The sequence below is a fragment of the Camelus bactrianus genome, chromosome 28 (assembly GCF_048773025.1).
Source record: "Camelus bactrianus isolate YW-2024 breed Bactrian camel chromosome 28, ASM4877302v1, whole genome shotgun sequence".
NCBI classification, from domain to species: domain Eukaryota; kingdom Metazoa; phylum Chordata; class Mammalia; order Artiodactyla; family Camelidae; genus Camelus; species Camelus bactrianus.
In genome coordinates this window covers 13,162,355-13,189,514 of record NC_133566.1, presented here as the reverse complement: position 1 = coordinate 13,189,514, position 27,160 = coordinate 13,162,355, and the positions used below count along the sequence as shown (strand labels likewise).

The window sequence follows — 27,160 nt, the reverse complement described above, 5'->3', positions numbered from 1 at the left end:
CTGCTTGGGCTGTGCTAAACTAGGAAATCAACAAAAAGTACGGAAATGTGGCACTAAAAGGCCACTGAAAAAGGACACCTGTTGATAGTCTGAGCTGAAACTAGAAGATGGGGCCTCTAGGTCAGCCACAGCATCCTCTCTGCGACGTGGGCGTCTGTGCACGTCTGCAGATGCACCGCACACGCCGGCCTGCGGCTACAGGTGCATTTTCGTGGGCAATCACGGCCTGCGAATTAAGACTGATGACCGCTACCCGTTTCAGTATTACAGTACAGGTGTTTACTTGAAAGACAAAAGACTTCCAAATTTATTTTAAATAAGCAGCTTATAAAGAACAGCAGTTATATTCAGAGAACATTTTGTCAAACAAACAGAAAACACTGAGTCAAGATACACATTTACACCGCCAGCAGAAAGGTTCTTCATTAAACACGTTTAAAAGTGGAAGAAAGTTTACCTGAAATAAAAGAAACTATAATCCTGGGATTCAGTAACTGAAATCAATTTTTAAGTGTTATCAGATGAGTTCAATTTTAATTCATGTTTTTAAAAAACCACATCTTGAGTTCTGGACTTTCAGCTCCAGTTTCTGGCTTTAATATCTTCAGATCACCTGTTAGAAAGAAACAGCACTAAGTCACCTCTCAGGGTAGAAAGAAGTTACTTCAGAAAGAAAATATTTGTGACCCTATAACATAACTATTTCAAGTAATTCTCTTTAACAGTACTTCTTATTAAATAACTTTTGGAAATGGTTCTCTCTCGACTTTTATTCTTACAGAATACACAGACTTTCATAAATTTTAAGTAGCATAGACCACTGTGTTACACATTCTGTAATGATTCGTATCCCCATGGTGAATAATGGGTCTATTTTCAGTGATCTTTTGAGCAATAATCCCTTTAATGTTTTAAGGGTTAAAATGGAAACAATGCATGGGAATAACTTCCTGTGTATTCATTAGAATTCTTGCCCCGTCTACTGAGACATTTTGCTAATTTTGCTATTTTTTACCTGGTCTATCTTTCCTTTTTGTGCAATCACGACTGTTTTTATCAGGAAAATCCTTATGAAAAGGACTTCCATAGTCCTGGGATTCGATAACTAATCGGCCCACAGAAAGCAGTGGTGTCCCAGGTCCCTCTCCAGTCCTGAATACACAAGCCTTACTCCGTAGCCCTTAATACCCAACTCCTCAAAAAAGAATGGACTGACTTTCCTTCATTTAAAACCAATGTAATGCAAATGCTTTTTTCACTTTACAGCTTGTTTTACACTTGGCTGTTGGAATGAGGGCAGGTCTCCAGCTGCAGGGCTGATGGACACCGCAGACCTTCACTTTTACAACCAGTGATACGTGTTTAATAGTGTCTTTGAAAATGAAATGTTTGTGTTTTTAACTTCAAAAACTAATCTAACTGGGAAAAGTGTGGGTGGCTTTTCTAAGTGGTTGCTGCGTCACAGGAACACGGCATGTGCTTCACCGCGGGACGAGCTCTGGTTCAGGCCAAACATCCTGTGCTTTGAAAACTGCAAAGCAGGGTTTACACTGAGCCCGAAGAAATGCCTGTGACTATAGCGTATCCTCGCCTCAAGTTCTAGTCAGGGATATACACGTGCTGATTTAACCTCAGCCGTCACTGATCAAATAAACTTTAATGTGCTCAGAAGAGGGTATTGCCAAGCTTACTGGGGAATCTGGTCACACGGGGCAATTCCTCCAAACGGAAACACACCTGGTTCCTGGAGGCCTGTTACTATGATTTGTTTCCATGGTTGTAGCCGGCTTTGACTCGGCTAGTATACCACAAGGTATGGAGTTACTTATGACACACTTAAGCCCCAAGGCTGTCCAGCGTCCACTGATGACTTTTTCTGAAAAGTCTCAGAGCTCGCTGGGAAGGCCTGTCTTGGAAGTCCTGCCCGGACGGCACTGAGGTCAGACCAGAGGTTCGCTTCAGGAGGTCCTGTCATCGTGCGCCCACAAAGAGAGCCAACTGCTGCGGGACACACTGCAATTCGGCCTTTTCGTGTCATCACTCCTCAGTAACCCCAGGGAGCAGTCCTTCAGGACAAGCTTTGTACGTTCAACACCCCTAAAGGGAGAGAGAACACGCAAGGGGTGATTACCTGCCGCGGGGGCCGTGTGCACACCTCTGCCCGGACTTCACGGCCTCCCGACGGGAACCCGGCAGCAGGCAGGCGGCGGGCTGCACAGTGCCCATGGTCACGGTCCCCTCCCCTCCTGCACACGCTGCCTGGGGCTTCCAAAGTCACACAAAAAAGTGCTGTTCCTACATTATTTGTGAACAAATGGTTTTTGTAACAATCGTGAGACGGAAAGTGATCACTGCCATAAATAATACAACCTTAACGAAATCTGGTTCACTCGTCTTTCTTCACTTACATTCCCTACACTCCCAGCATTTTATCCACTTTATACTTAAAAATTCTAGTATTTTTGACCCTTCATCACATATACTTCCCTCTAGGAAAAGCCTATCAAAGGAAACTTTCTCCTTTCGAAGTACTGAAGAGTTTTCTGTTTTGCTAATTTCTTTCTCTGCTGTTAAAGATGTGTTTCTAGAGGTGAGACTACCATAATTTTTCAATCTCTTCTATTTATAACTTAGGGTTCAAACTTCTGAATTAAGGAAAGATCTAGCTGACAGTCGGTGATTAAGAAATCACAATTCCATAATTATCAAAACAATTTACCTTATCTGCCAAAGTATTCTTTATAAAAGTCAGCCTCACTGGATCCCAGGAGGGGTTACAGCATTTTTCCCTCACGTGTGTCTTAAAATACAGAGAGCAAACAGTCCACCTGGGAGAGAATCAAGGACGTGTTTTCCTATCCGCGATGAGCCACAGAAAGCAGATTTCAAAGATAATAGCTATTGTGGACACCTACTGAGGCTCCCTGCCACCACGAGAGCTCCGAGTTAGACAATTTCTATTCCAGTAACTCCTCGAGTGGATCCTGGCCTCAGTTTACTTCAGTAACACTGCTGACTCACTGAGTGACTAGAATCAAAGTGCGTAAGTAGTTTGAAAAAAATAAGCTATCTAAATTTTGTGACTTAGATACAGCTAAAACAATAAATTCTTTAAATTTTTAAAATTACATTTTTCTCAATAAACATTTATTTTTACCCACAAGATAAAGACATATACAGTAACCAGTTTGAAACCAACAAAGGACTATGGTTTCAAGTTCTAAAAAAAGAACTTTTCCTCATCCTCCACTTACACCTCTAAGAAGTGAGAACAGACCAGGGTTTATTTAATTACTGTATAAACTTAGAGAGCAGCCCCCCGAACCCTGACTTAACTGCTTGCCTTTTAACTGCAAAGATTAAACTACAGTTGGAACTAGTATATTCATCATATACCCCCAAATCCCCAAATCACATTCTATCCACTCCATTTCCTTAACAAGCAATGAAGAACTTCATGCTTGTGTGCAACACAGAATTTTAGCTTTTTTATTTACAGAAAAAATGGACAGACTTCCCTCCCCATCAAAGGTTGTTAGAAATTAGGTCACAAAAGAGAGAAATCGCAAATCCTAACGTCAGCTTAATGCTTTTCTCATAATTCCAAATAAAAAACAACAATGAAAGTGCTCTCAGGTTTAGAAATCTCTGCAGTACAGAGGTGCAACAAAGTGACAGGTTTCTCTCGTCACATTTACAATTTAACGTTCTCAAAGTCTTTCTTCCTCAAGGGAAACTCACGTGACCAGTTACTGAACATAATCTCACAACTCCATGTCAACTAGTCTAAACTCAATGTGCTTAGCCTAGAACCACCCTTGAGGAAACAGAATTAATCTTACATTTTTTTTTAACAGTAACGTAACATGGTAGGCAGCCTAGTACTTAGAAACACACCCTCGTCCTTCACAGTACAAGGCCCTCCCCAGCCATCTCCTAGGTAATAGCCTGAAACGATGCGTTGTTCATTGTAAATGCCATATTTTAGCAGATAAATATATGAAGACTAATCAAAAAGTCTCTTTAAGAATAAAATATCACAGCCCTTTGTGTATCAAATCAGAACCTGAAAGGTAAAAGAATGTACATTATTTTCACATATACAAACTATGTGCTAAAGTTAAAAAAAATAGTGTCCTTTAATCTCCGCCATGCTCTGTCCACGACACCGTCGGCAGATGTGCGCTAGCAGACGGGTCCTCCGCGCTGCAGGTCGCTCCTGCCTGTTTCTAGAACAAAGTAACAAAAGCCAACGTTAGTCGGCTGGCATCTTCTGAACTTCAATTATGTAAACATCGTTACTCATTTGGAGATCATAATTCAAACAAAATTACAGACAATTTTAAATAAAACTTACACGTGAAAAAGGCAACCCGAATTCCAGAGACAGTCAAGAAAAATACATCAACACCTTCCTCACACACTGCGTGAGAGGTCTGCCAGCATCAGCCTAACCAGCAGGAGTGTGATCAGCGCGGTCAGAGTGTGTTCCCAGGAGGAAAGCAAGCAGCAGTGGTGTTGCCACGCAGGAAAACAGGAGCCTGTATTTCCTAGTATGTTATTGTCCCCAACTTAGAGATGAGGAAACTGAGGCCCAGGGAGGTTCAACCTGGCATTTGAACCCAGTCTGATGTTACTAGGAAGAGGAGTGCAAAAACTGTCAGCATGAAAGGTGTCTTACAGTGGTAGGACGCTTCCTCACAGTCAGGAGAGCCAAATACTGTGAACGCACGGACAAGCGGAGCGGAGATAACCGGACAGGAGGAGGTGCGTCCCCAGGGAGACACATTCTCCGGGAGCGGACAGCCACTAGCAAAGCCCACATTTATTTCCTAGATGCTTCTGAGAGTCTGTCTTCTCAACTCTAAGTGAAGTGACATTATATTCTGAAGCACTAGTGTCAGCCTAAAAGAACTGATCTTTCTCTTTTTTTCACTTTTTTTGTGTGTGTGCATGTGTGTTTTGTTAATGGAGGTGCCGGGGACTCCATTAACAAAAAGGTCCTGGACCTCATGCATGCTAAGCACGCGCTCTACCACTGAGCTGTATCCTCCACCCCCAAGAACTGATTTTTCCAACTTAATATTTCTTAAATTATACTGTTACAGTTAAAAGACAGAAGAATATTAACATAAAAGTTACTGGTCACATTTACTTGCAAATTTTAAAAAGAGACAGAGAAAACAGAAAACGAGCCAAAAAGGCAGGGGGGAGAAGGGGCCCCGCTTCTGCAGACCGCGCCCAGCGTCCTGTTGTTTCATGACACAGGTCCTTCTTCCACTTTTACTTCCACCCACTACTTCCAGTTACATATTATCTTACTTCTAAGAGGGGAGGAGAGAAGGGGACAAACCAGTGCCCGACAGGCAACCAGAACGCAGGAAAATCTGGAGACCGCTTCTGAAGGACAGTTAGTTAAGAGTAAGAGTTTTATCTATCTTGAAATATCTCAAGGGTCGTGGAAGACTACAGAGAACAAATTTTGGTTTTTTTCTGGAGACCAAAGGCAATGGCAGAAAATACAACGGTACGCACTCAGACTCAAAGCAATAGAATTCCTAAAAATAAGAGTTTGTGGAGGGAACCCCACCCTGAAAGGTGGTTTAGCCCCAGCAGGAGGCCGGGCAGCTGGTCAGGACACACACAGGATTGTCCTACTTCCTCATTCTCTGAACTCTATTCTCGCTTTTTCTTACACAGCAGACTCTTTCTCCCTCTTGTACTGGTTTAAAACTTAAGTTCTAATATTTCTATTGTTGCCTCCCAGATTCTAAACAGTGTGAAAAATGACTAAATGACTCAGTTTGAATATTACTGACTTGGGAAAAATATGCTTCCTCTTCCAGGATGGCAAAATTCAAACTCAGAAGTGTCAGTTCTTCCCAGTTAAAATAATCTATAAATTAATTCAATTATAATTTTAAAATCTCATCAGATTTTCTTGTACATGGCAAGATGATTTTAAGATTAATCTTAAAACATGAAAAATGGTTCAGAATTTTTTTTAAATAAAGATGAAGGAATTGGCCTCGCCTTCCAAGTACATATTATTCACAAGTAACTATTCACTAAACAATGGACAAATGGTTAAACATTTGGAAAAAATAGGTTAGTTAAATCTTCCTTTAAACTGTGTGGATTAAAGATTAAAATACAAAGTATAAAACCACAGGTATTAGCAAAGTATAAGTCAATAATCCTGAGATGAGAAAGACTCTCCTAAGTTAGCATGTTCTCAAAGGCAGAATCATGAAAAACGGGGAAGCTGGACAAGATAAATATCAAAAATTTCTATACAGCAAAACACATCAAAAAGTCGAAGGATACTAGTATTGTAACTAATATGTGAAGCAGAACAATACAAGTGAATAAACTAGAAAAAAAAACAGTCAAAGGATACAGAACCTGGGGGGAAACATACAACACATGTGACAAAGACCAAAGAGCTCCTAGAATCAATATGAAAAAAATCAGCTTCTCCATAGAAAAATAAGCTAAGGATGAAACAGGCAACTCAAAGAGAAGAAATACAAATAACCAACAAAATGAAAAGTAGGTAACCCCAAAAATGCAGTTCAGTCCCCTTTATCTATCAGAACGGAAGAGGGCAGACAGTGGGAGATACACACACACAGTAATTTCAAAGTGTCGCTGATGGTAAAAGTCCATCAGCAGAGTGCGGTTTAAAGAAATTACAGTAAATCCAAAATGTGATACCACGCAGCTGTACAGAGTCGCAGGCCTTGTCTGCTGATACAGAAAGAACTTCGTACGTTAAGAGAAGGTAACCTAACAGTGCATACATGATATTTGCCTTAAACGCCGAACATCTGAAAATGTATTTACCAAATGTTACAATGGTATTTCCAGGTATGGGATTATGGTTCTCATATTTCCTTCATGTTTTTCTGCACTTGATGCATTTCTTCATCTCCTTTCAACCACCGATAACATCACTTTGTTTTATAATCTGCAAGCTACTCACCCAGTAAGACTGTGTTTTCACTGGCATCTTCTTTAAAAGTGGCATCACCCTGCGGCACAGCGTGGCTGGTGGGGGACGATGCTGAGTTGTCCCCGACACTTCTGTCCCCATCTGGTAAAGTAAGACTCAGTTCTGGAGCCAGGACAACCCTGGGAGGAGATTCTGGAGTGGGCATCTCCTGTGCATCCTCAAGCTCTCCCTTGAGAGTCAGAGCAGAGAAAACACCTTTTCTCAGTAACACGATCAAGCTTATCTATCTTCTTTTGCTCAGAATTCATACAAAATATTTACTTTTATACACAAATGTGGCAAAAAGCACATCAAAGTCTTCTTTCTTTAGCATCAGCAGAAAATGAGTTACTTCTTAATAAGCAGCTTTTCAAGGCCTAAATGCTTTTTCCTCTAAAAACCGTTTTCCCCCATCGATACAAGCAATGCCACCTTTTAAACTATTTATTGACAGAAAGTCCTTCCTGCCTTCCTGGACAGCCTGGCTGTCTGCTCATCACTGATGGCTGAGCCCTGAGCTCCAATGACTGCCTGGAGCTGCTGTGCTGGTTCACAGCCAGGCACCAGCGCCTCAGGGACGAACCAGGCTCCTGCACAGCGGAGAGCTGCAGGATGCATCTGGGTTCACTGAGACAGCTGGTTCCGGCTCCTTCCTCATGGAAAGGGTGTCTACCAGCTGCCCATTTGCCTCCGTGTCCCCACTGGCTGCTCTAAAGAAGAAAGTAAGATCATGAAAGCGAGGGCAGGAGACTCTGCAAGCGTTACCACATCAAGTCTCAAAGTGGGGGAGCCATCTGGAAACGGGTTTTGATTAACGCTGGAGTCAAAGCTGTGCTGGGATGAGACTCCTGATAAATGACCAACTAACGGACCTCAGCTGAGACTCAGAACCCTGCACAGCCAAGCCACCTGCTCCCCGGGGCTCCCAGGGCCGAGGGCACTGCCGCTCCCTCTGCAGCTCCTCCTGCGCTCTAGAACCCTCTCCCCACTCCGGGATGCCGTGGGGTTCACTGCCTTCTCACAGGCAACCAAACAGCCTTAGAACAAGTCTTCACACTAAGCAGCGCCCGAGCTCCTGCTCAGCCCTCCCTGCTCTGTTCATCCACGTCTTTGCCTGAATACCCGCCGAACTTCACCACCTGCCAGTCTCGTGCCCTGTGCCATGGCATCAATCTGTGGACACGCGGCTCAGACGCTCCCCTAGAAACCACTCCCTTTACCGTCCCATGTGCACCAGGCAGGGTAAACCCTCCTTCCTCCGGGCCCCAGACGCTGCACGCCGACCTCCTCGGCTCTGTGGTGTGCGGCGCCTGCCTGGCCCACCAGCCCAGACGGTGGGGTCCCCGAGAGCCCATGAGCAGAGGGGCGGAGTCTGACCCATCTTCGTCTCCCCAGAGCCAAGTTCAGACCCAGCACTGACCCAGCACCCCTCTCACTAATGCCCACTGAGTCAGCAGAACAGGGACAGAGGCCACATCAAAGCGGTCACAGCTGCAAAGCAAAGGGCTGCCTGCAGAGGCCCGTGGGCCGCTCTCACCACGGCCATTTTCTTAGAAATGAGAACTAGTCACCATACGACAGGGTCACGACTATCATAGTCCAACCCAATGCAGGAGGGGCCAACAAGTCTGACGAAGATGTCATTTTTGTCGAAGGATTACAACAAAACAAAAGGCAAGACAAGTTCATCTCTTAGTTTGATTTAAAGTTACTATAGGTTTCTTCAAAAAAGAATGTAAGCTTTCTGGGGACCCATATTGTAGCTTTCTGAAATTAACGCTCTGAAAGCAAACCCACCTGACGTCAAACAAAGAGTCTTGGTTTTTAACACGTGAAAGAGACACGTAGATACACTTCCAAAACCAAAACTCACGAGGACTGGAGTCTCAACGCAGAGGTCAGCGAAAAGCACCTTACACAAATGTTCAGAAACGAAAAGCAGTGTTTAAAATTATTGATGAATAAAGGAAACAACTTAAAAAGACTTAAAACAACTTCAGAGCTGATCTAAGGAGGAAAGGATGGAGGACTTTGCCAAGAACACACCTGCTGCGCTCCCTGGACTCTGCTGTTTAAAATGCAGCCCCAGGAAGGCGCGGGGCAGCGATGAGCCCCGGACACTGAGAAAGCTCCATCCTCCTCGTTATTCAAAAGCAAGATTAAACGAGTGTTAGAAATTCTAGAGCAAAGACACCTTTTCCAGATATCCAGGCAAATGTGTTTCCAGGAAGACAGGTCTGCTGCCCCCAACCCCTCCCTGGTACCCATGGTGAGGCCTTGGAAACTCACACCAGAAAGACATAATTCACAGAAAATGACACTGGTTATGAAGGCAGTGAGGGGTCCCTCATCTATCTTTTGAAGACATGCTGAGCTTAAAGGTAAAAATACACTCCAAAGCAGCCTGCAGCCTTGAGGGCCGTGAAGGATTCAAGTCACGTAAAATCATTACCATAAAAAACCTCTCTGTAGTTTCCAGGTCTATAGTAAACGCTACCAACACCTCTATGTTTAGCAACCAGAAGAATATTATTAGCTGTTTAAATTACTTCTTCCAAAGATCTTCATTTCAAAACTATTTACATGTAATTAAGAATACCTGGAGACATTCACAGATTATACGAAGGCTCTAAAAACAATAAAAAGTGTAACAATCTAGAACAATGTTTCTCTCCCTCTACGCCCCTCCCCATATTTGGTTAGGTGCGCGGACCCTGGAGTGAAGCACACTTGCGTCTGGAAGCTGATTCCCTATTACTGAGCTGTGCGACCTAAGCTCAGGTTCCTACTTAGTAAAACAGGGACAGTCACAGTCAGCACTGCCCTCCCAGGGCGGCCGGAGGGGCACACGTCATCATGCGTGTCAGGCCCCCAGCGCCCACTACGATTATGTGTCCCCTCACTGGCCTCCTGTGTCTGTTTTCTCAGGAAGGGCCTTTGACCATTTCAGCATCACAAAGTGCCGGACACAGTGCGGGATGAACTTGCCCGCGGTATCTGATTCTGCAGCCCAGGTACTGGGAGCGCTGGTGTCAAGGAGTGTTGGCTTGAGTTTCCTCGCGTGAGAGCTGCGCACCTGGAGCCGGGAAACGTGCGCAGCTCCACCCTCCTCAGACATTTTATAGTAATTCTTGTCTATATGAAATGGACTAGCTTCTATACACCGTGCGGTGTGTCACCGCACGAAATCTATCGAAGACAGCGTTCTAAGCAATGACAGGCTCTGAGGAAACACCTAGCGGAGGGTTCTGTCATCACAAGTTTAGTTCACTGATTTTTGGGAAATTTTTAATAAAGAGAAAAATTTCTTCAGAAACAAACAGGACGCAAGAAGGGGCATTCAGCTCACTCCTCCTGCCGGGGGTCAGAAACAGAATCGAATCACTCGGGGGGGAACCGGGGCAGAGGTTGAATATAAACAAAAATGCAACAAACCCAATATCCCAGGGCTTTGATGACATCAAGTTTACACATTGGACACGTGCGGTGATCCAAAAGCCATGGGTCAATGCATATTCTATGAAAAATATGCCTAAAAAAATTAAGTATGTGTTAATGTTTTAAAATAAATGTTTATATCTTATCAAGGAAACAATACATTGTACCCACTCATCTTCTCATCACAGGTTAAATGCCATCAACGCTCCCGTCTCTCTGCTCACCCTCGGTAACCATCTACCCTATTTTCCATGTTATACAGAATCTGGCATCTACGGGGAAACTTCCCATTCACGCCACAGAAATAGCACAGTTTCTCTGCACATCACGCTAGGATGTGTTTTTATGCATCCCTGTAATAAATGTGGCCCAAGTAACCCAACAGGAAACAAACAGGAAAACTGATACTAACCTGGTACCACCTTATTTAAGTTTATAAAATGACTCAAATGGAAATACAGCGAAGTATTAACAAATCATCTCTGGGTGGCAGCTAAAAAAACCACATTTTTTTGTCTTACGTATTTTTGTACAGTCTACATTTTTCTAGAATGAACACCTATCACTTTCAGAATCAAAGAAAGAAAAATCACATATGGATTTTGTCCTTTTACTGATCTTAGCTGGCTGAAATTCCCTCCTGGGGGTGAATCTATGTTTTCTCCAGGTGCCGCAGATAAGGAGTTAAGGGTGAGGGCACCGGAGCCACACAGATCAGCTCGGGTTCCAGCTGTGTGACGTGACGCCATGTCTGTGTCCCCGGGCCTCTCTGCACCTGCCCCGCACGCCGTCCTGAGGAGTGGACGAGTCTCGTGCTTACTAGAGTGTGGGCGCCACCAGTACTCAGTAGTTTCTCATTATTATTACTGCCCTTGTTGTCTGAAGACCTTTGCAGTTAAAAATAACAGCAGGTTGTTACACAGCACAGTCTGGTCCAGGCTGTCTTGTGACCTTGCCATCCCCAAACTGCAACTGACTGACTGGCCCACAGGAATCATTTTGAAGAGAAACAGAACAGAAGAAACATGGTGGCTTTACTGGGAAATTTGTTTAAATAAAGCACAGGAGGAAATGGGGCGGTGGGGGCAGGGTAAAAAACACCCCACTAAGGAGACGGGGAAATGTGTGCAGGTAACTTGTCTGCTCAGGAGGCTCCTGTGCAAACCCCAGCGCGGCCTCAGTACTGGATTCCCTACAAAAGGAAATCGGCCTCAGGCGGCTCACTGCACAGCACCCAAGTCAGGAGGACTTGCCCTAAACTGGCCTAGAGTAAAAATTCTTTTCTATTTTAATAATTTTCTACAGGACACCATCAACTGACGCTGACCCCAATTCACTAAGCACCCACCACACCGACCCACACCTGTGTAGGTTCCAGCCAGCTCTCTCCACTCAGGAGAATGTACTTTGTTTACTCTGACCCTCACTCCTTCATTTCCTCTACGGACCTACTGAGAACGTCACCTGCTATAAAGTACTGGCGTATGTACAAAAACATTCTGCCAGCGCAAGGCAAAACTCAGCCATATACAACCGTGTGACCTGCTTCTAACAGGCGGGGAAGTACGATTAAAACTGATGGGTTTTAAAACAATTTTTGTACACCTTTCTGCTAACAAAGCAGTTTTTTTAAAAAAGTTAAAGTATCCATTGTTAAAAAGGAAATGTAACTTCCTGATACTAAAAAAAAAAACAAAAAAAAAAGGGAGGAATATTTATTTCACACAACCCCAAAGAGAAACCAAACCTGGGGTGCAAATAACAGCACAGCCCGAGCCGTGTCTGCTGCTGCTCCGGCCCCCCACCCCGGGCCTGCACCTGCCGTGCTTGGTCTCCTCTCTCCCCACGCAGCACACTTTCTGCACATAATGAGCTTCCAGGTTCCTAAGGAAGGCCTGCTTGTCAGACTAAAAGCCAATCTATGATAAAATTATATACTAGGTCTTCGTGGTCACCTAAAGGCTCCAAGTAAGGCAGTTTTTAAGTAAAACGACACAAGAGGAGCCTTGAAGACTTCGAGCTTCTTTTCTAAAAGGTGAGATGATCACGAGATACCACCTGGTGACAAGTTCTTCATATCATAAAAGACATGTTGACTCTCTTGTCAGAAACCTGAAACTTGTCTAGTAACTTTTAACGTGTCAGGAAGTAGAAGTACATACTTGCACGGCAGAATTCTGATAACATCCTTGACTTTAAAGTTTTCAATACAGACTGCACAATTTTCAGCATCAACATCAATTCCCTGAAAAAAGAAGAGGAAAGAGTTCACTACATCCTAAGTACACAGTGTAGTTTTGGTAAAACTCACTACCACCTGGGTAACACAGTTCTATTCTACCACATTGCTACATACTGAAATTAAATACATATAATTTCTACCTAGTGTTTACTTTTACCACTATCAAGAGATTTTTTTTTTAAAGAATGTGGCTGAAAAGGAAAAAATTTCATTATCTACCTAATCAGACATAAATAATATTTAAATACTAGGCTAGTATTCCTTTTTTTTTTAAGTGGTCATATTTTAAAGGCTATAGAAATGTCAGTGCCTGCTTTATTATAATAAAATAAATTATTTTTCAAATATAAAGCTTATAAAGAGAATAAATATCTAATTAGCTACTTGTTTTCTGGAATCATCAAAAAAACAAAAAAACCAAAGTACTTTCATTAGAATTTGCTAAGAGAACAGTTATAACTTGCAAATGAGAAAGTGCAAATCATTAAATAACTGAAAATACTCACCTCACTAGGGATAAAAGAATTACAAATTAAACAAGTTACTTCATTTCATGTATCAAATTAACAAATGTAAAAATAAACAAAAATTGCTGGGAAGAAGCAATCTTTGTGACAAAATTTCAACTTCTAACAATCTGTGGATCACAGACCTTTTTGGGGGTGTCAGCCTCCCCCACTTCCCCGGGTACCCCCAGGGATCTGCCCACCTGGCTTCATCCCATCAACCAAAGTAGGCATGGGCAGCCAGTGACCCCAGGCAGGCCAATGAGACTCTCCCCCAGGATTCCGGGGTGGGGGTTCAGGAACTACCCACCAGTGTCTGCAACTTCAGCAAATTAACTTTACAGAACACAGCTACACAATCATCTCCGTAACTATCTCAAAATATATTTAGCCATCTGCGTCACTTGTTAACAAGCAGTAAAAACTGATTTTATAAGTAGATACAGCTACCAAAAACTGTACTGAAATTAACTTTATAAGAGCACTTAAAAAGGTATGTGGCAACTAAAGTCAACATTGTCACCTTTTTCCCATGAGCCATGTGAGAACGATGAAATGATTTTTACCTCCCTAATGGTTTGCAACCTTATACACTATTGTGATCCAGTCCATGAGAGAAGAAAAATCAGGAAACAGTTTCCAGAAGTGGACAAGATGTAGATTTACAGAAAAAAACAAAACACAGCATTTTTCTGTACAAGTTTAAAATGTAAAATGCCAGAAAACTCCCATATGTCCCTCACGGAGCATTTATGGGTCCTTGTTTTTTAACTGTTAGTGTGACAACTTTTAAAGAGCACTTCATAGAAGCAAATTTTCAAAAAATGTTCTGTACATGAAGAGGACGACATCCAAAGACCCCACTCGGCACACTGCGCACAGGAATCCACGTCTTCTCACGTTTAAGGACTGAGATTTCCCCACCACGGACAGCAGGAGACACGTTCCCGGGAGGACGTGAAACTCCACGCTTGTTCAGGGACCGCTGTGCCGAGCGCACACTTGCCCCAGGCGTCTGCCAGAGAGTCTCTCCCCTGGGACCCTCGGGATTTGTACATCAGATGTTCATCTTCCCGTGAGATGGAATTTTTTTTTTAACTTTTCCTGTTCAGTACACCCGCATGGAAAGAAACCAGGACCCTGTACCAACTGTTAAAATTCACGCTATTACAGTGCAAAGGCATCCGGGAAGGACTGCAACAAACCTGAGTCTCTGAATATTAAACACATCACATAAACTGTTAACACCAGATTCCAGAGTTTTGACATCAAAGGTCTATAAATTTAATGACAGCTAGTTTGCTTTGATCCTTTAAGTGGGTCAGAGGAGGGGCTGCGCACCTACGTGCACTTCAGGGGGAGTGGAGACTAGAGGGAGGCACAGATCACATCTCAACAACTCAGCAACACAAAGTGAAAACCCAAACAACTGAACCCGTTCATAACTGCGGCAACACAGCCATCAACCCCTCACAGCACAGAAGGCAGGCCACTGAAAGAATAACTATTTCTGTATTAGCAACTGCTCTCCTTTTAAGGAATCTACCCTCTAAGAACCTGAGGCTCTGAGATTTAGGACCTGTCCTACTCCAAAAATGCTTCCAAACTCTGGTATGATTTTGGCCTTTTAAGTCTCACGCTGGCCATGCAAAATGTTTCTGTTTTAAAAACATCTTTTCTTCCTTTCTCCACAAACCCTGGTATTTTCTCCCTGTAATTAAGGGAGTTAGACAGAATGCACAGAGGGTGTGAGATTTAATGGAGATGAATTTAAGCCTCAGGGTCTCTAGGGGAGACCGTAACTTCCTCAGAGTCCCTGGGTCCAACCGACGGGTGGCAGATGGACATGTGGCACCGTCCAGTCCAGCAGCAAGCAGCTAACGTGGCCACCCGAGCATCTGACAGGTAGCTAGTGTGATGGAGGAACTGAATTTTAAGTTTAATTTAATTCACACAAATTCAGGAAGCCATGTGTAAGCCAGTGGCCACCCTCCCGGACAGCACGAGTCTAGAAGTTTCTTCACGTATCCAAGAGTGCTTCTGCCAACTCTTCTTTAAAATACACATCTGGGAAAGTTACCACTAACTGAAACCAGCCAGAACTCCACATGATTGATAGTGTGAGTTTAGACATATAAATAGATTTATATTTTAGTTTAAACAAACAAATGAAAAGAAAACCATGAAAACATTACCTTTTCTCCTTGCTTTACAGTATGAACAGGGAGCTGGCCAATAACTTTCTTTGTTTCTTTTCTCTGGCTCTTAGGTAGGAAAAATATTATTATTGTTATTATTGAACAATGTAAGTCACTGTTTTTAAAAATTCACATAATATAAGCAAGCTTATCGAAGAAGATTTCATTTAAAAAGCAAAGTTACATGACTACAGTAAAAATACCTTGAAAAAAATTACCACTTAAGCCCTAATGTACAGAACAGACACATATAACTTAAAGAGCTGTTTGATCAAGAATACTTATTTTCAATTCCAGGTCTGAAGAAAAACTTCATCTTATGTCTCAATGTTGGCAAGAAACCAATTTTATGTTTAAGTATTTAACCATCTTACGTTTAAGTCAAAAAGTCAGCTGAGGAGGGGGCATCGCACCCTCACCTGCTAATGTCCCTGGAAAGGAAAGAGGCTTCCTAGTCGGAGGTAGGCGGTGACCCAGAAATGATGATCATGTACCTGCCTGCAGAGCCAGGAGGGGCGATTCTCAGGACGACCAGGTGAGCGTGGAACCCAAAGGGCCCGCCTCTGGAAGCCCCGGCCCCTCACCTGCCCTCCTCTCTGCTGTTTCTGGGACAGGGTTTCTGCTCCGCATTGGAGATGGCGATGCCCGGTTTCTCTTTCACAGAGCCGGGGCCCCTCCAGCTCATGCCTTTTTGTCACTCCTTTATTTCTGGAGAAGACAGAGGGTCCCCACAGGAGCAAAAAGTGACCCGGATTTAGAGGGATCTGATTTCCCATGGGACAATAACAATAAATAAACAAAATTTATTTCAAAGAAAATCCCATTCATACTTAAAAATGATGAGTGACCATGAAATGAAGAATACTGTCCAATATAACGTCAAGTGGCATCGATGGGAAATACTTACGAACTGTCTTTTGAAAAGCAGGAGTCGGCTACACTCACCTGACTGCCCAGGCGGGAGCCGGTGTACAGGAAGCGCTGTACGTAGTAAAATATGAGCCAGGCCAGTGAGATGATCATCATGCTGATGAAGGCGATGGCCACGAACACCACGGACTGGCCACTGATTAACTCCTGCACGTGGCGGGTGCCCACCGCCACGCCCACTCTAACGGGGATGCCTTCACGCACCAGATCCAGAATCTCTCTTCCTTTCAGGTAGCTAATCATAATGACCACGACATTCCCTGTGCCTGTAGGAGAGAACAGAGCACTCAGCGTGAAGGACACGAGATGCAACCCAGGGAAAGACAGCCCCGTACACACACGGCTGACAACCCTGATGAAACGGAGGCTTTCTGGGGAAAACCCAGGTCACCGACACTGGTCTCCAAAGAGGAAGCAGGCTGATTGCGTAAGAAGGAGAGTAAATCACTGAGAACTGCCCCTCAGAAAGCAAGAGCCCCCGCTCCGTTTCACAGGTGAGTTCTACCCTCAAACCTTTAAAGAGCAAGTAACACCAATAACATCTGAAGTGTTCCAGAGCAGATATTTTAAAAATTAAAAGGAAGTTTTAAAAGTATCCCTAAGATATATATATATTAAAAAAAAGGTAAACAAATTTATTTACAAAACAGAAACAGACTCACAGACACAGAAAACAAACTTACGGTTACCAAGGGGGAAAGCGATAAATTGGGAGTTTAAGATCAGCAGATACTACTACATATAAAATAGATAAACAGGGGGGAGGGTGTAGCTCAAGTGGTAGAGTGCATGTTTAGCATGCATGAGGTCCTGGGTTCAGTCCCCAGTGCCTCCTCTAAAAATAAAGAAAGAAATAAACCTAATTACCTCCCCCCACCCCAAAGAAAAACAAACAAACAAAAATAAAATAAAATAGATAAATAACAAGTTTATATTGTATAGCACAGGGAACTATATTCAATATCTTTTAGTAACTTACGGTTAAAAAGCATATGAAAACAAATACATCTATGTTCCTATATGACTGAAGCATTATGCTGCACACCAGAAATTGACACAACACTGTAAACTGACTATACTTCAATAAAAATATTTTTTGAAATATTATCTCTGAGATAATAAAACCAAACATGGTAACAAAAAAACCCCAAGAACCACACAGACCAATTTCACCTGTGACTATCAATACGCATGCCTAAAGCCTGCCCGTGAACTCAGGGAGGCAGTCTGAGAGTTTCCACCATGATCTCCATTGTTTCATGTTGCTCTGAGGGCATGAGGGACATGAGACAAAAAAAAAAAAAAAAAAAAAAAGAGAGAAATGAAAAAGAAGGAATACAATGGCCAATTTTATAGGAATCTATCTATAAATTAATTTTTTTAAGTATCAATAGAATCTTAAAACCCTTAAAAATTCTTCTCAAGTTCAATTAGGGAAAAAATAATCAAGAGCAATCAGGAAAACTCTAAACAGTAGAACTTGGACTAGCCTTTACTGTCAAAGTAATTAAAACAGCGTGGTAGTAGCGTATGAAGACAGCCAGAATGGGGCAGAGTAAGCCCAGAAACTAGACTGGGGTGGGGGAGGGGGCGTGGAGGGATAAATCAGTTCTGGATTTGCAGATACTAACTACTATATATAAAATAAATAAGTTTCTATATATAGCACAGTGATATATATTCAATATCCTGTATATATACACAGGGAACTATATTCAATATCTTGCAGTAACTTTTCATGAAAAAGAGTATGAAAAGGAATATATGTATGTACATGTATGAGACATGGTGCTGTACACCAGAAACTGACACAACATTGTAAACAGACTATACTTCAATTAAAAAAACAAAAGACCATACGCTTAGACCACAAAAAGTATTTTAAAAAGTTAAAGAAAGCCTAAAAAAAAAAGGGAACTAAATCCAAATACATAAGAGAACTCAGCAAATGATAAAAGTGGGGTAAAACCAATGGGGTAAAATAGATTTTTTTTTTTTAAATAGTGTGGGTGCAGCTAAGTACCACCAGAGAGTAGAAAAGCTGCATGCCTTTCTCGCAACTTATGCCAAACTACATTCCAACCAAATCACGGATTTAAATACATAAAAAAAGATAAAACATAAAAGAGTCAGAAGAAACAAGGAAGTTAAAAAAATAAGTAATACTGAAGAAAAACCTTTCCAAGTGTGAAAAATCACCTCAGGGTCTCTTAAAAAAAAAAAGATCTAATTAACTAACCAACTATAAAAAAATTTTTTTTTTCTGCATTGGCTAAATGAGAGCAAAATCAAAGAATCAAGATCAAAAGAGCAAATGGCCAACGGGAAAAATAAACGTAACGCAACTAAGACAAAAACTTGATTTCCCTATAAGAAAAAGGGCAACAGAAAAACAAAGGAAATGAAGTCCGTTTGCAGAAAAGAAAACACAAATGGGCTTTTTTTTAAAAACAGCAGCTTTAGTGAGGTACAATTCACATGCCATAAAATTCTCCCTTTTAAAGTGTACAACTGAATCGTTTTTAGCGTATTCACAAAGACTGCGCAACCATCGCCACTATCTAATTCCGTAACACTTTTACCAGCTAAAGAAAGAAATCTCGTACACATTAGTGGTCACTCCCAAACAAATGGATTTTAAACATATAAAAGGTCATGGCACAAATGAAAACATTATACCCAAAAGACCAGCCAACATCAGAAAGTCTGATACCCCATGCTGGCAAGAGAAAGCACAAATCTACAGTCTTGCTGGGAGAGTGAGTTATCACAACCTGGTACGGAGCGCCACGGCTCTCAGGAGTTTTTAAATGCCCGTCTCAGTGACCCAGCAATTCTGCGTCCAAGAACTTAGTTCCACAGATACACTTACGTAGGTACACACAGGGAATCTATAAAGATATTTACTGCCAATGTTTTTCTGAAGCTTTGGCTATCACGATCTAAATGTCCTTCTATAAGAAAATGGTTATATCAGCTACAGTGCGGGAACACAGACTCTGAATGGTACTCAAGTACAGATGGTACTCAAGACAGAGAGGAAAAAGAGAGCCACACGGTCATGTCAGTACAGATGACCTCTGAAGGCGACCTCAGATCGCAGACCCTGACCACCTCTCTGAGGGGAGACCTGGACATAGCTAAAAATTCTCTACCATGTGTATGTGCTTCCTAGCCAAAAACCAACTTAAAAATAAAGACTGTTCTCTGGCTTGACACTGAAACCTCACTTTAACACTGTTTTATTGCAGAGAGGAATTTAATCTGCAACAAATCCTCCATGGCCCTCAGCCATCGGGATTTAGTTACTGAAACACCAGAAGGGCACCCTTCTAAGGTGGCTTCTGCATGGAGGCCGATGGTGTTAGCCAGCCCCAGGAGGGTCACCGAGCAGGCAGTGTCGCTGTCCAGGCACTCGCACAGTGGACTATGCCATCTCTGGGGAGACCCAGTAAGGAAGGAGGCATTTCCTGCCTTCAGGAAAATCAACATCTCGTAACGGAGAAAGGCAAATACAGCAGCAATTAGGACAGTTACACCACGTCAGATGGGATGGTACTTTAGAAGCTGAAAGCCCTGTTTATAGATTAAAAACATTTCCTCTTGTGGAAAATCTCAAGCACCTACAAGAGCAGAGAGAACAGCAGAAGGAACCCCTCTTACCTGACTCACTTCTGCACAGAAAACACAACGGTCTCCATGCTCCGCTAGCAGTGACAATTTCCGGTACCCACAAAATGATCTTTCGTGCTAATGGGGAAAACCAGCTCTGAAGCACTTTCGCAGCTGTGTCTCACTTGGGGGCGGACTGTCATTTTACAGATGAGGGCTGAGAAATCTTGAGAGTTGCCCAATGTCACGCCCCACCTGGGAAAGCCAGTGCAAGGGTGTAAGGCCCCAGCTCCTACCACCGATCTCTGCCCTGCCCCCTCGCTGGGGGGAGGGGAATGCAGGTGTCAGGACCACACTGGAGGGGCTCAGTATCCCTCTGACCACCACTGTCTGGGTCCTTGGGGAAGACTTCTTCGGGATGAGCATTTCTCTGCGTTGGACTTAACAAGAATGGGGTCTAACAAAGAGCCACAGAAATGAAGAGACCGTTTTGTCTAGGGTAGGAGGGAAGTCTCTCCCCAGGAAGTGCATCTGGACAGACAGGCAGAGCTCACCCAGCAAAAGAAGGGAGGTCTTCCTGGCTGTGAGACCATCATCCCAAAAGCATACCTGGACTGTGTTGAAGAGAGAGCTGCACCCCCACATCCACAACAGCACTATTTCCAACAGCCCAGACACGGAAGCAACCTGAGGGTCTGTCAACAGATGACTGGATAGAGAAGTAGTGATAAATACTACTCAGCCATAAAAAATAATAAAATAATGCCACCTGCAGCAACATGGATGGAGCTGGAGATTGTCATTCTAAGTGAAGTAAGCCAGAAGGAGAAAGAAAAATACCATATGATATCATTTATATGTGAAATCTTAAAAAAAAAAAAAAAAGCAAACAAACTTATTTACCAAACAGAAACAGACGCACAGACATAGAAAACAAACTTATGGTTACAAGGGGAGGGATAAATCAGGAGTTTGAGAACTGCAGATACTAATATATATAAAATAGATAAACAAGTTCATACTGTATAGTACAGGGAACTATAGCCAATATCTTGTAGTAACTTATGGTGAAAAAGAATATGAAAATGAATATATGTATGTTCATGTATGACTGTACACCAGAAAGTGACACAATACTGTAAACTGACTATACTTCAGTAAAAATATGTATTAAAAAAAGTAGTGAGATACACACACACACAGTGAAATATTATTCAGCCATAAAAAGGATGAAATCCTGCCATGTGCAACAACATGGATGGACCTCGAGGACATTATGCCAAGTGAAAGAAGTCAGAGAAAGACACGATGATCTGCATGATCTCACTTATAAGGGGAACCTAAAAATAAAATTTAAAATACAGAAAAAGAAAAAATTAAGCCTATTAGGGAGGATGACTGGTCCAGTTTGGTTAGTGACTAAATATACACAAAAGCATCCTGTTTATCTCATTATTCCCAGTGCCTCACACAGAACCCGGCAAACAGTGTTCAATAAATCTTTGTTGACTGAATGAGTAAGAGATGGGAGGTGAGCTGAGAACCCCGGAAACCTCCCGGGAGGTGCTGCAGACACACCATGATTATCAGAAGGATACCCTGACCTGAAAACACTTTCAATATCAATCTGAATTTTTTCACCTAGGAAATTCTTAGCTCACTAAGTATGAGAAATTAAAAAAAAAAAAAACAACTGTGCCTAGGCTGAGGGCTAAATCATTTGTTATACTCTAATTACAACAGCAAGATTGCTTCTAGGGAACTACTTTAAATTAATAAAACTCAGAATGAAGACGTCTACCACGTGACTGGCTTTCTGGGGATGAACTGGAGGCAGGGCAGTTCAGCAAAAACACACTAGCTCAGGGTTACTGGGTGCACCACCCCAAGAGCTGCCAAGCACAGGCCCCCCGTCTGGCCCTGCCCTTCCCTCCTGGCTCATCACTCCCACTACCGGTCCCACAGAGCTGTGGAGACACCAGAGCAAATCACAGCTGATTTCCAAACTAAACTACCATATTTCTTCACAGAAGGCACAGACGCTCCAAGTCCTGGGACAGGGGGAGAAAAAGTCCTTTGAATGTTTTACTTCCCTCGGCCTCACATGGCTACCAATCACGCTGGACCAAAAAAAGGTCATTCTGTGCAATTCCCACCCTACCCAGAAGAACCTACAGACCTCACCACTAACGAACCAGACAACTCCCTGAAGGCAGTCTATTATCACTTACACCTTACACTCAGCACAAGGAATTGCACTCTGCACGTGATCATTAACCTACCTGCCAAATAATAGTTCCCCTCACCACCTGGTCAAAATCAAACAAAAATGTACCAAAAAAAAGAATCTGTCTTGGTCAATATACTCCAAAATCCTGGAGGGGCCCATTTGAGTCTATGGGCCACTTCTCTTCCCAAGGAAACTATTTCAAGTAGATGCCAACATTCTCTTGAAGGAGATGGGAACTATTACAATATTTAGAGGGGTGGATTAGATTTCTGTTCCAGAAAACTGATTCCGGCAGCAAGAACTTACACTTCAAAGAACCAGCAAGAGAATCCTATGATCTTTCAGGTTTTTTCTTTTTTTTTTTTTTTTTTTTTCAATAACTTAGCTTCCATATTCTCTCACCACCACCCCCCATCCCAACCTAGAGAATTCTGGACAAATCTTTCAAAATTCAGCACAGGCTCAACTCTGCTTTGTAGCACCTCCCACGCCTTTGTGTATACGATGCAGCACCGCCTCATAAGTACACCTAGTTTTATCCACCTGCTATAATGTCTTTGTGGGGTCCCCCCGCCACTAGACAAGTATTCCTGTTCTTACTAGTTCTTGGAGCCCCCGCACCCCAGTGATTGCCCACAGGATGGTTTCTGTATGAACGAATCAACCTGAAAAACTGGTTTATCTTCCAGTATTACCCTTGTAGGGACCCAATAAAAAGAATATCAGACTCATTTGCAGGGGAAACACGACATCAAATATGAACGTCAACGTCTCCAAAATCTGAAGCTATTATGTGAAACAGAAATGTCTCTATGGTTGGCTAGGATGAGTTAGGAGGACTCAAAAAATATATGCAATTCTCTTCTCAGAATTTTAAATTTTGTTCTGGGGATAATGTGGCTTGCTCAAGAACAGTTTGAATCTACTGAGTACGGTGCTCAACAATCTTATGGAGAACTCTTTACAGTTTTCCTAAGCACATTACTTCGTCTCAGGCCTTCAGGCCTTTGCAACGCTGCTCCAGCCCCCCAAAGAATATCCTGTGGGCCCCCCTACCCCTCCTCCACACCACTCACCCAGATACCTTCTCCAGCAACTTCTGCTGATGTTCAACACTGTCTGGGGACTGTCCTGGTTACTCCCACCTTCTACGAGGCCGTGAGGTACCACCCCTTCCTGGGGCACCGAAATACATTCTAAACTCAAACCTGAATGTTAGGATCATTTGTGACAGCACAGCATTAAAGACCATCAAGTTATTATTCCCTCATCAAAGGCTATTTACTGTGCTCTGCAAACACAAAACCCAGATCTCTCTTACGGTAATGCCAGCTAAAGGAGCATCTTGTGTATTAACTGCCAGTCACCACGTCAAGGCCGATCCTCTAAAAAAGCTTTCATTTCAATCGTTTGACTTTTATCAAGTTTTACTCTTCTTGCTCAGGCTAACTTATCTTTGCACGACCCGCAGAAGCTCCTTGACGCTTTCTAAGCACATGTGCATGTAATTCTGTCCAGGTCCAAACTCTACTGCCTGGAAAGGTCTGTTTACTGCTCCCACTAGGCCATGAGCTCCTCCAAGGCCAGCTTGTGTCTTAGGCATTTCTGCCCCCAAGTGGGCACCACACTCGGCCCACCCAGAGCAGCTGCTCCACATCCGTCTACCAAAGGGCACGGACCTGGGGCATTAGAGGAACAGTCCTTACAGTTATCCTGTTGGAATATTAGCTTAAAGTCATGATTTATTTTAGAAACACACACCAAAAATGCTGACAAATCCAAAAACATCTTGGACTGGATTCTAGCAGTCAAGCAAGAGGTTTAAGAAAAACTGTTGCAACTCTCTGAAACCTGGGAAGTTGACGATCATGATTGGCGTTTACCAGCAGCCACCTCCACCTATTTTGTAGAGGCCCCGTGTCACACAGAACACTGAGAGCCGCTCATCAGTGCTTCTTACTGGCTCTGGCCACATTCTGATCTCAAGAAACACAAGGACCCTAAGCCTGAGGTTCCGTATAACATTTCAAATTCAAGTCCACCGAAGCTCATTCCTATTCTGACTTAATTCACTCACTCCCTTCTTAATTGTAGTCCATTTTCAAAAAGTCATGAACTTGTCCCAGTTGGGCCATTCTGAGAGGGTCATTCTTTTCCATTTCCACAGTCATACCTACAGGACTGGCCCTGGTCTTTCTGCTTGGACTAGACAACCATCTAAGTGGCTTCCCTGTTTCCAGCTTTTCATTTGTTTAACCCATTGGTCACAATGCTACCAAACAGTCTCCTGTTAAGTCAGTGGTTCAAAATGCTGAATGCTATTGCCATCCCTTCTGCCCCAGGACGACTGACAATGTCTGGAGACTGTTCTGGTTGTCTCAACTGATCTGGCCATAGACTGCCTTGTTACTGTGGGCCAGTCATTTAAATTCTTTGGGCCTTGGTTTCCTCATCTGTAAAATGGGGTTAAAGTGCCTACTTCAAAGGGCTGTCAGGAGGACTAAATGAGCTGCTGTGTGGGGAACACTGACTCTGCACTGTGAAATTTCACATTAAAAAAAAAAGCTAACATTGTTACTTTTGTCTTTTCTCAAAATTATTCTCACAGTGGAAAGGCTCCAACGGACACTGATAACACCAACAGAAGCTCACAAGAAGAGGATTTAAAACTGACATCTACAAGGTGTTTTCTGGGCCAGGATAAATTATCTGTCAATAATATAAGCAAGCAAGATTGCTGAACCATGCTTAAAACAGGTGCGATTAGCCTGGAAGAATGTTCATGTCGTTACCAAAAAATGTAGCAAACAGATTTAGAAAACTGTGGGCCAGCGAGCATGCCACGCAAAAGAAAAAGTCCACGTGAAGACGCGGGAGACTCAGAAATGAAGGCGAGGAGCCAGCATCAGAGAATCCTCCTCACACGCTGCCCTCTTGTCTTCAACAGAACTGTCGACAGGATGCATCTGGAATGCTGTGTGAAATCTGACAGGACCTCTCGTTAGAGTCTGGTGGAAACATGACTTGGGTGGTGACAACTGAAATAACTACACCAAAGGTGGTGGTGCCTCACCCAAGGCCACCACATGGACATCTGCTCCTGTTTCCTCTCCAAACCTACTTTCTCTCTCTTGCAATGGAGTAATTTCCCCTCTGCTTTCTGAGGTAGATTCCCACCACAAGCATCCTTTCTTCTCAAAGACCTCCCTCTTTTAGTTACCTCTTTCCAGCTTGGACGGCTATCAGATCACTCTATCCAGTTTCAATGTGCCTCCCAGCCGTCCATCCTACCCACCCCTGCCCTTCGGTTTCTGCCTATTTCTCAGCATCACCCAAACCCTCGCAGTCGACCATCGTGAAAGAGTTGTTCTAACAGCCTCCACATCCTCACCTCTCAACCGAGTTCTGCTCCTATCATTCTACTAAAATAGGCCAAATCCAAAGTCACTTTTCTGTCTTCATTTTACAGGTGGATTCTGAACCTGCATTCAAGAAGCCAAAACATAACGACACAAAAGCACAGAAAAAAGGACGTAGCAGCAGAAACTTAAAAAAAAAAAAAAAGAATTCACTCACAGGAAGGTCAGAATGAGTCACGATCTTAGAAGGCCTAACAGAAATACATTCACTCTGTCCTGTGCGGGTCGGATATCACCTGGAATTCAGTTCTGAGGATGACACCTTGCAAATTACGCCTTTTAAGCTATCATAACTGCTTTAAGATGCAACCTGTTGCCCTGGGTAATCGTGTGGGGAAGGTCACCTAGACAATCACAACTTTAAAACTCTCATCTAAACGCAAGACTCCAGGAATCTGTCAGTAGAGCCAGCATTATATTTAGCAAGTGAAAAAACATACCCGAACTTAAGTCCAAGCTTTCTGACTCAAAGTTTAGAATACTCAGAAAGTGAAAAAAAAAAGAGTTTTATGAAAGTGAAGAAACCAGAGTGCCACTAAGTCAGACCCTGGGACGCCCTGGGAAAGAGCTTCCACTTCTGCTCCACCTGCCTTTGGGAAACGCCGAATGGCCAGGGACCCATGATTAGGAATAATGAGACTTTCCACCGGTGAGAACCATAACCCTCCTCCTGCGGGTTTTAATTTCTGCCATTCCCCCACCACTGCCCTCCTGCAGAGGGCACCTCCCTTCACTTGAACGACCCAAGGCGAAGATCTAATCTTGTTCGCACGCCTGCCTCCCTCCTAAATAGCACCTGTGTTGGGGGGGGGTGTCACACTTAGCAAACCTAGCGCTTCCCTCCTAGTTCCGGACCGCCAGAGCCCAGCACCGCCGCGCCCCCGGGGTTTCGTCGGAGGACCGGGCGGTGAGCCATGACGGCGGCGCACAGCTGTCCCCGCGTCCCGGCGCCGGGCTGGCTCACCCGCGTGCGACATGGGCGCGGTGAGGTTCCCGTGGCGCTCCTCGTTGTACAGGACCACGGCCGAGGCGTTCCTCCGCGCCGCCGCCAACACCTTGTCCCTGAAGGTGCAGCCTCCGCGCGCCACCAGCGCGACCCAGGGTGCGGCTCCCCGGCCGCCGGGAACGAGGAAGCGCGTGTCGGGCGCGCAGCCCTCGGGGTCGCGGTCCTCCGAGCGCGGGATGCCCACCAGGCCGTGCGCGCCCTCCCTGGGCGAGCTGTCGCCGAAGCGGCCGCTCTCCGAGACGCTCCGCACGGTCCGGTTCGTCTGCGGGTCCACGTACTCGGTGCTCACCACGGCCGAGTACCACTCGAGAGCCAGGCCCCGGGCCCCGGGCGCGCACAGGGCCAGCGCCAGCAGCGCCAGCGCGCCGCCGGCCCCGCCGCAGGCCTCAGGCCGCCGCCGCCGCCACACCATGACCCCGCCGCCGCCGTCCTCGCCAGGACGGGGCCAGAGGGCGCGCGGAGAAGCCGGCAGCCGCTGCGGGACCCGGGAAGAGCGAGTCTGGGCGGCGGGCGGGGCCGCGGCGCACGCGCACCTGGCGGAACGGCGGGCGGGGCGGGGCGTCGGGGTGCTGGGGGCGTCGGGGG

At 44.1% G+C, this 27,160-nt stretch overlaps 1 protein-coding gene and 1 non-coding gene across 2 annotated transcripts; both read right to left on the bottom strand.

Annotated features, from left to right (window-relative positions):
* Window positions 1–278: 278 nt before the first annotated feature.
* Window positions 279–27,160, bottom strand: RNF149 (ring finger protein 149). The gene is made up of 8 exons (XM_074354758.1): window positions 26,534–27,160; window positions 16,324–16,574; window positions 15,376–15,444; window positions 12,595–12,677; window positions 10,430–10,526; window positions 6,986–7,184; window positions 2,132–4,229; window positions 279–613 (listed from the first exon to the last, which is right to left on the bottom strand). Exons 1-7 carry the CDS (start codon window positions 26,985–26,987, stop codon window positions 4,186–4,188), a joined length of 1,197 nt encoding a protein of 398 aa, XP_074210859.1. The 5' UTR covers window positions 26,988–27,160; the 3' UTR covers window positions 279–613; window positions 2,132–4,185.
* Window positions 1,934–2,049, bottom strand: LOC123618079 (small nucleolar RNA SNORD89). The gene has a single exon (XR_006726448.1). It is a non-coding gene; the product is annotated as a small nucleolar RNA SNORD89 (small nucleolar RNA).

Excerpts from the sequence above, each read along its gene's own strand:
- RNF149 (XM_074354758.1), bottom strand. The coding sequence starts at position 26,987 with ATGGTGTGGCGGCGGCGGCGGCCTGAGGCCTGCGGCGGGGCCGGCGGC. Across the intron at positions 15,445-16,323 it reads GCTCCCGCCTGGGCAGTCAG|AGCCAGAGAAAAGAAACAAA; the intron begins GTGAGTGTAGCC and ends TTCCTACCTAAG. Across the intron at positions 7,185-10,429 it reads TCAAAGCCCTGGGATATTGG|GGAGAGCTTGAGGATGCACA; the intron begins GTTTGTTGCATT and ends CTGACTCTCAAG.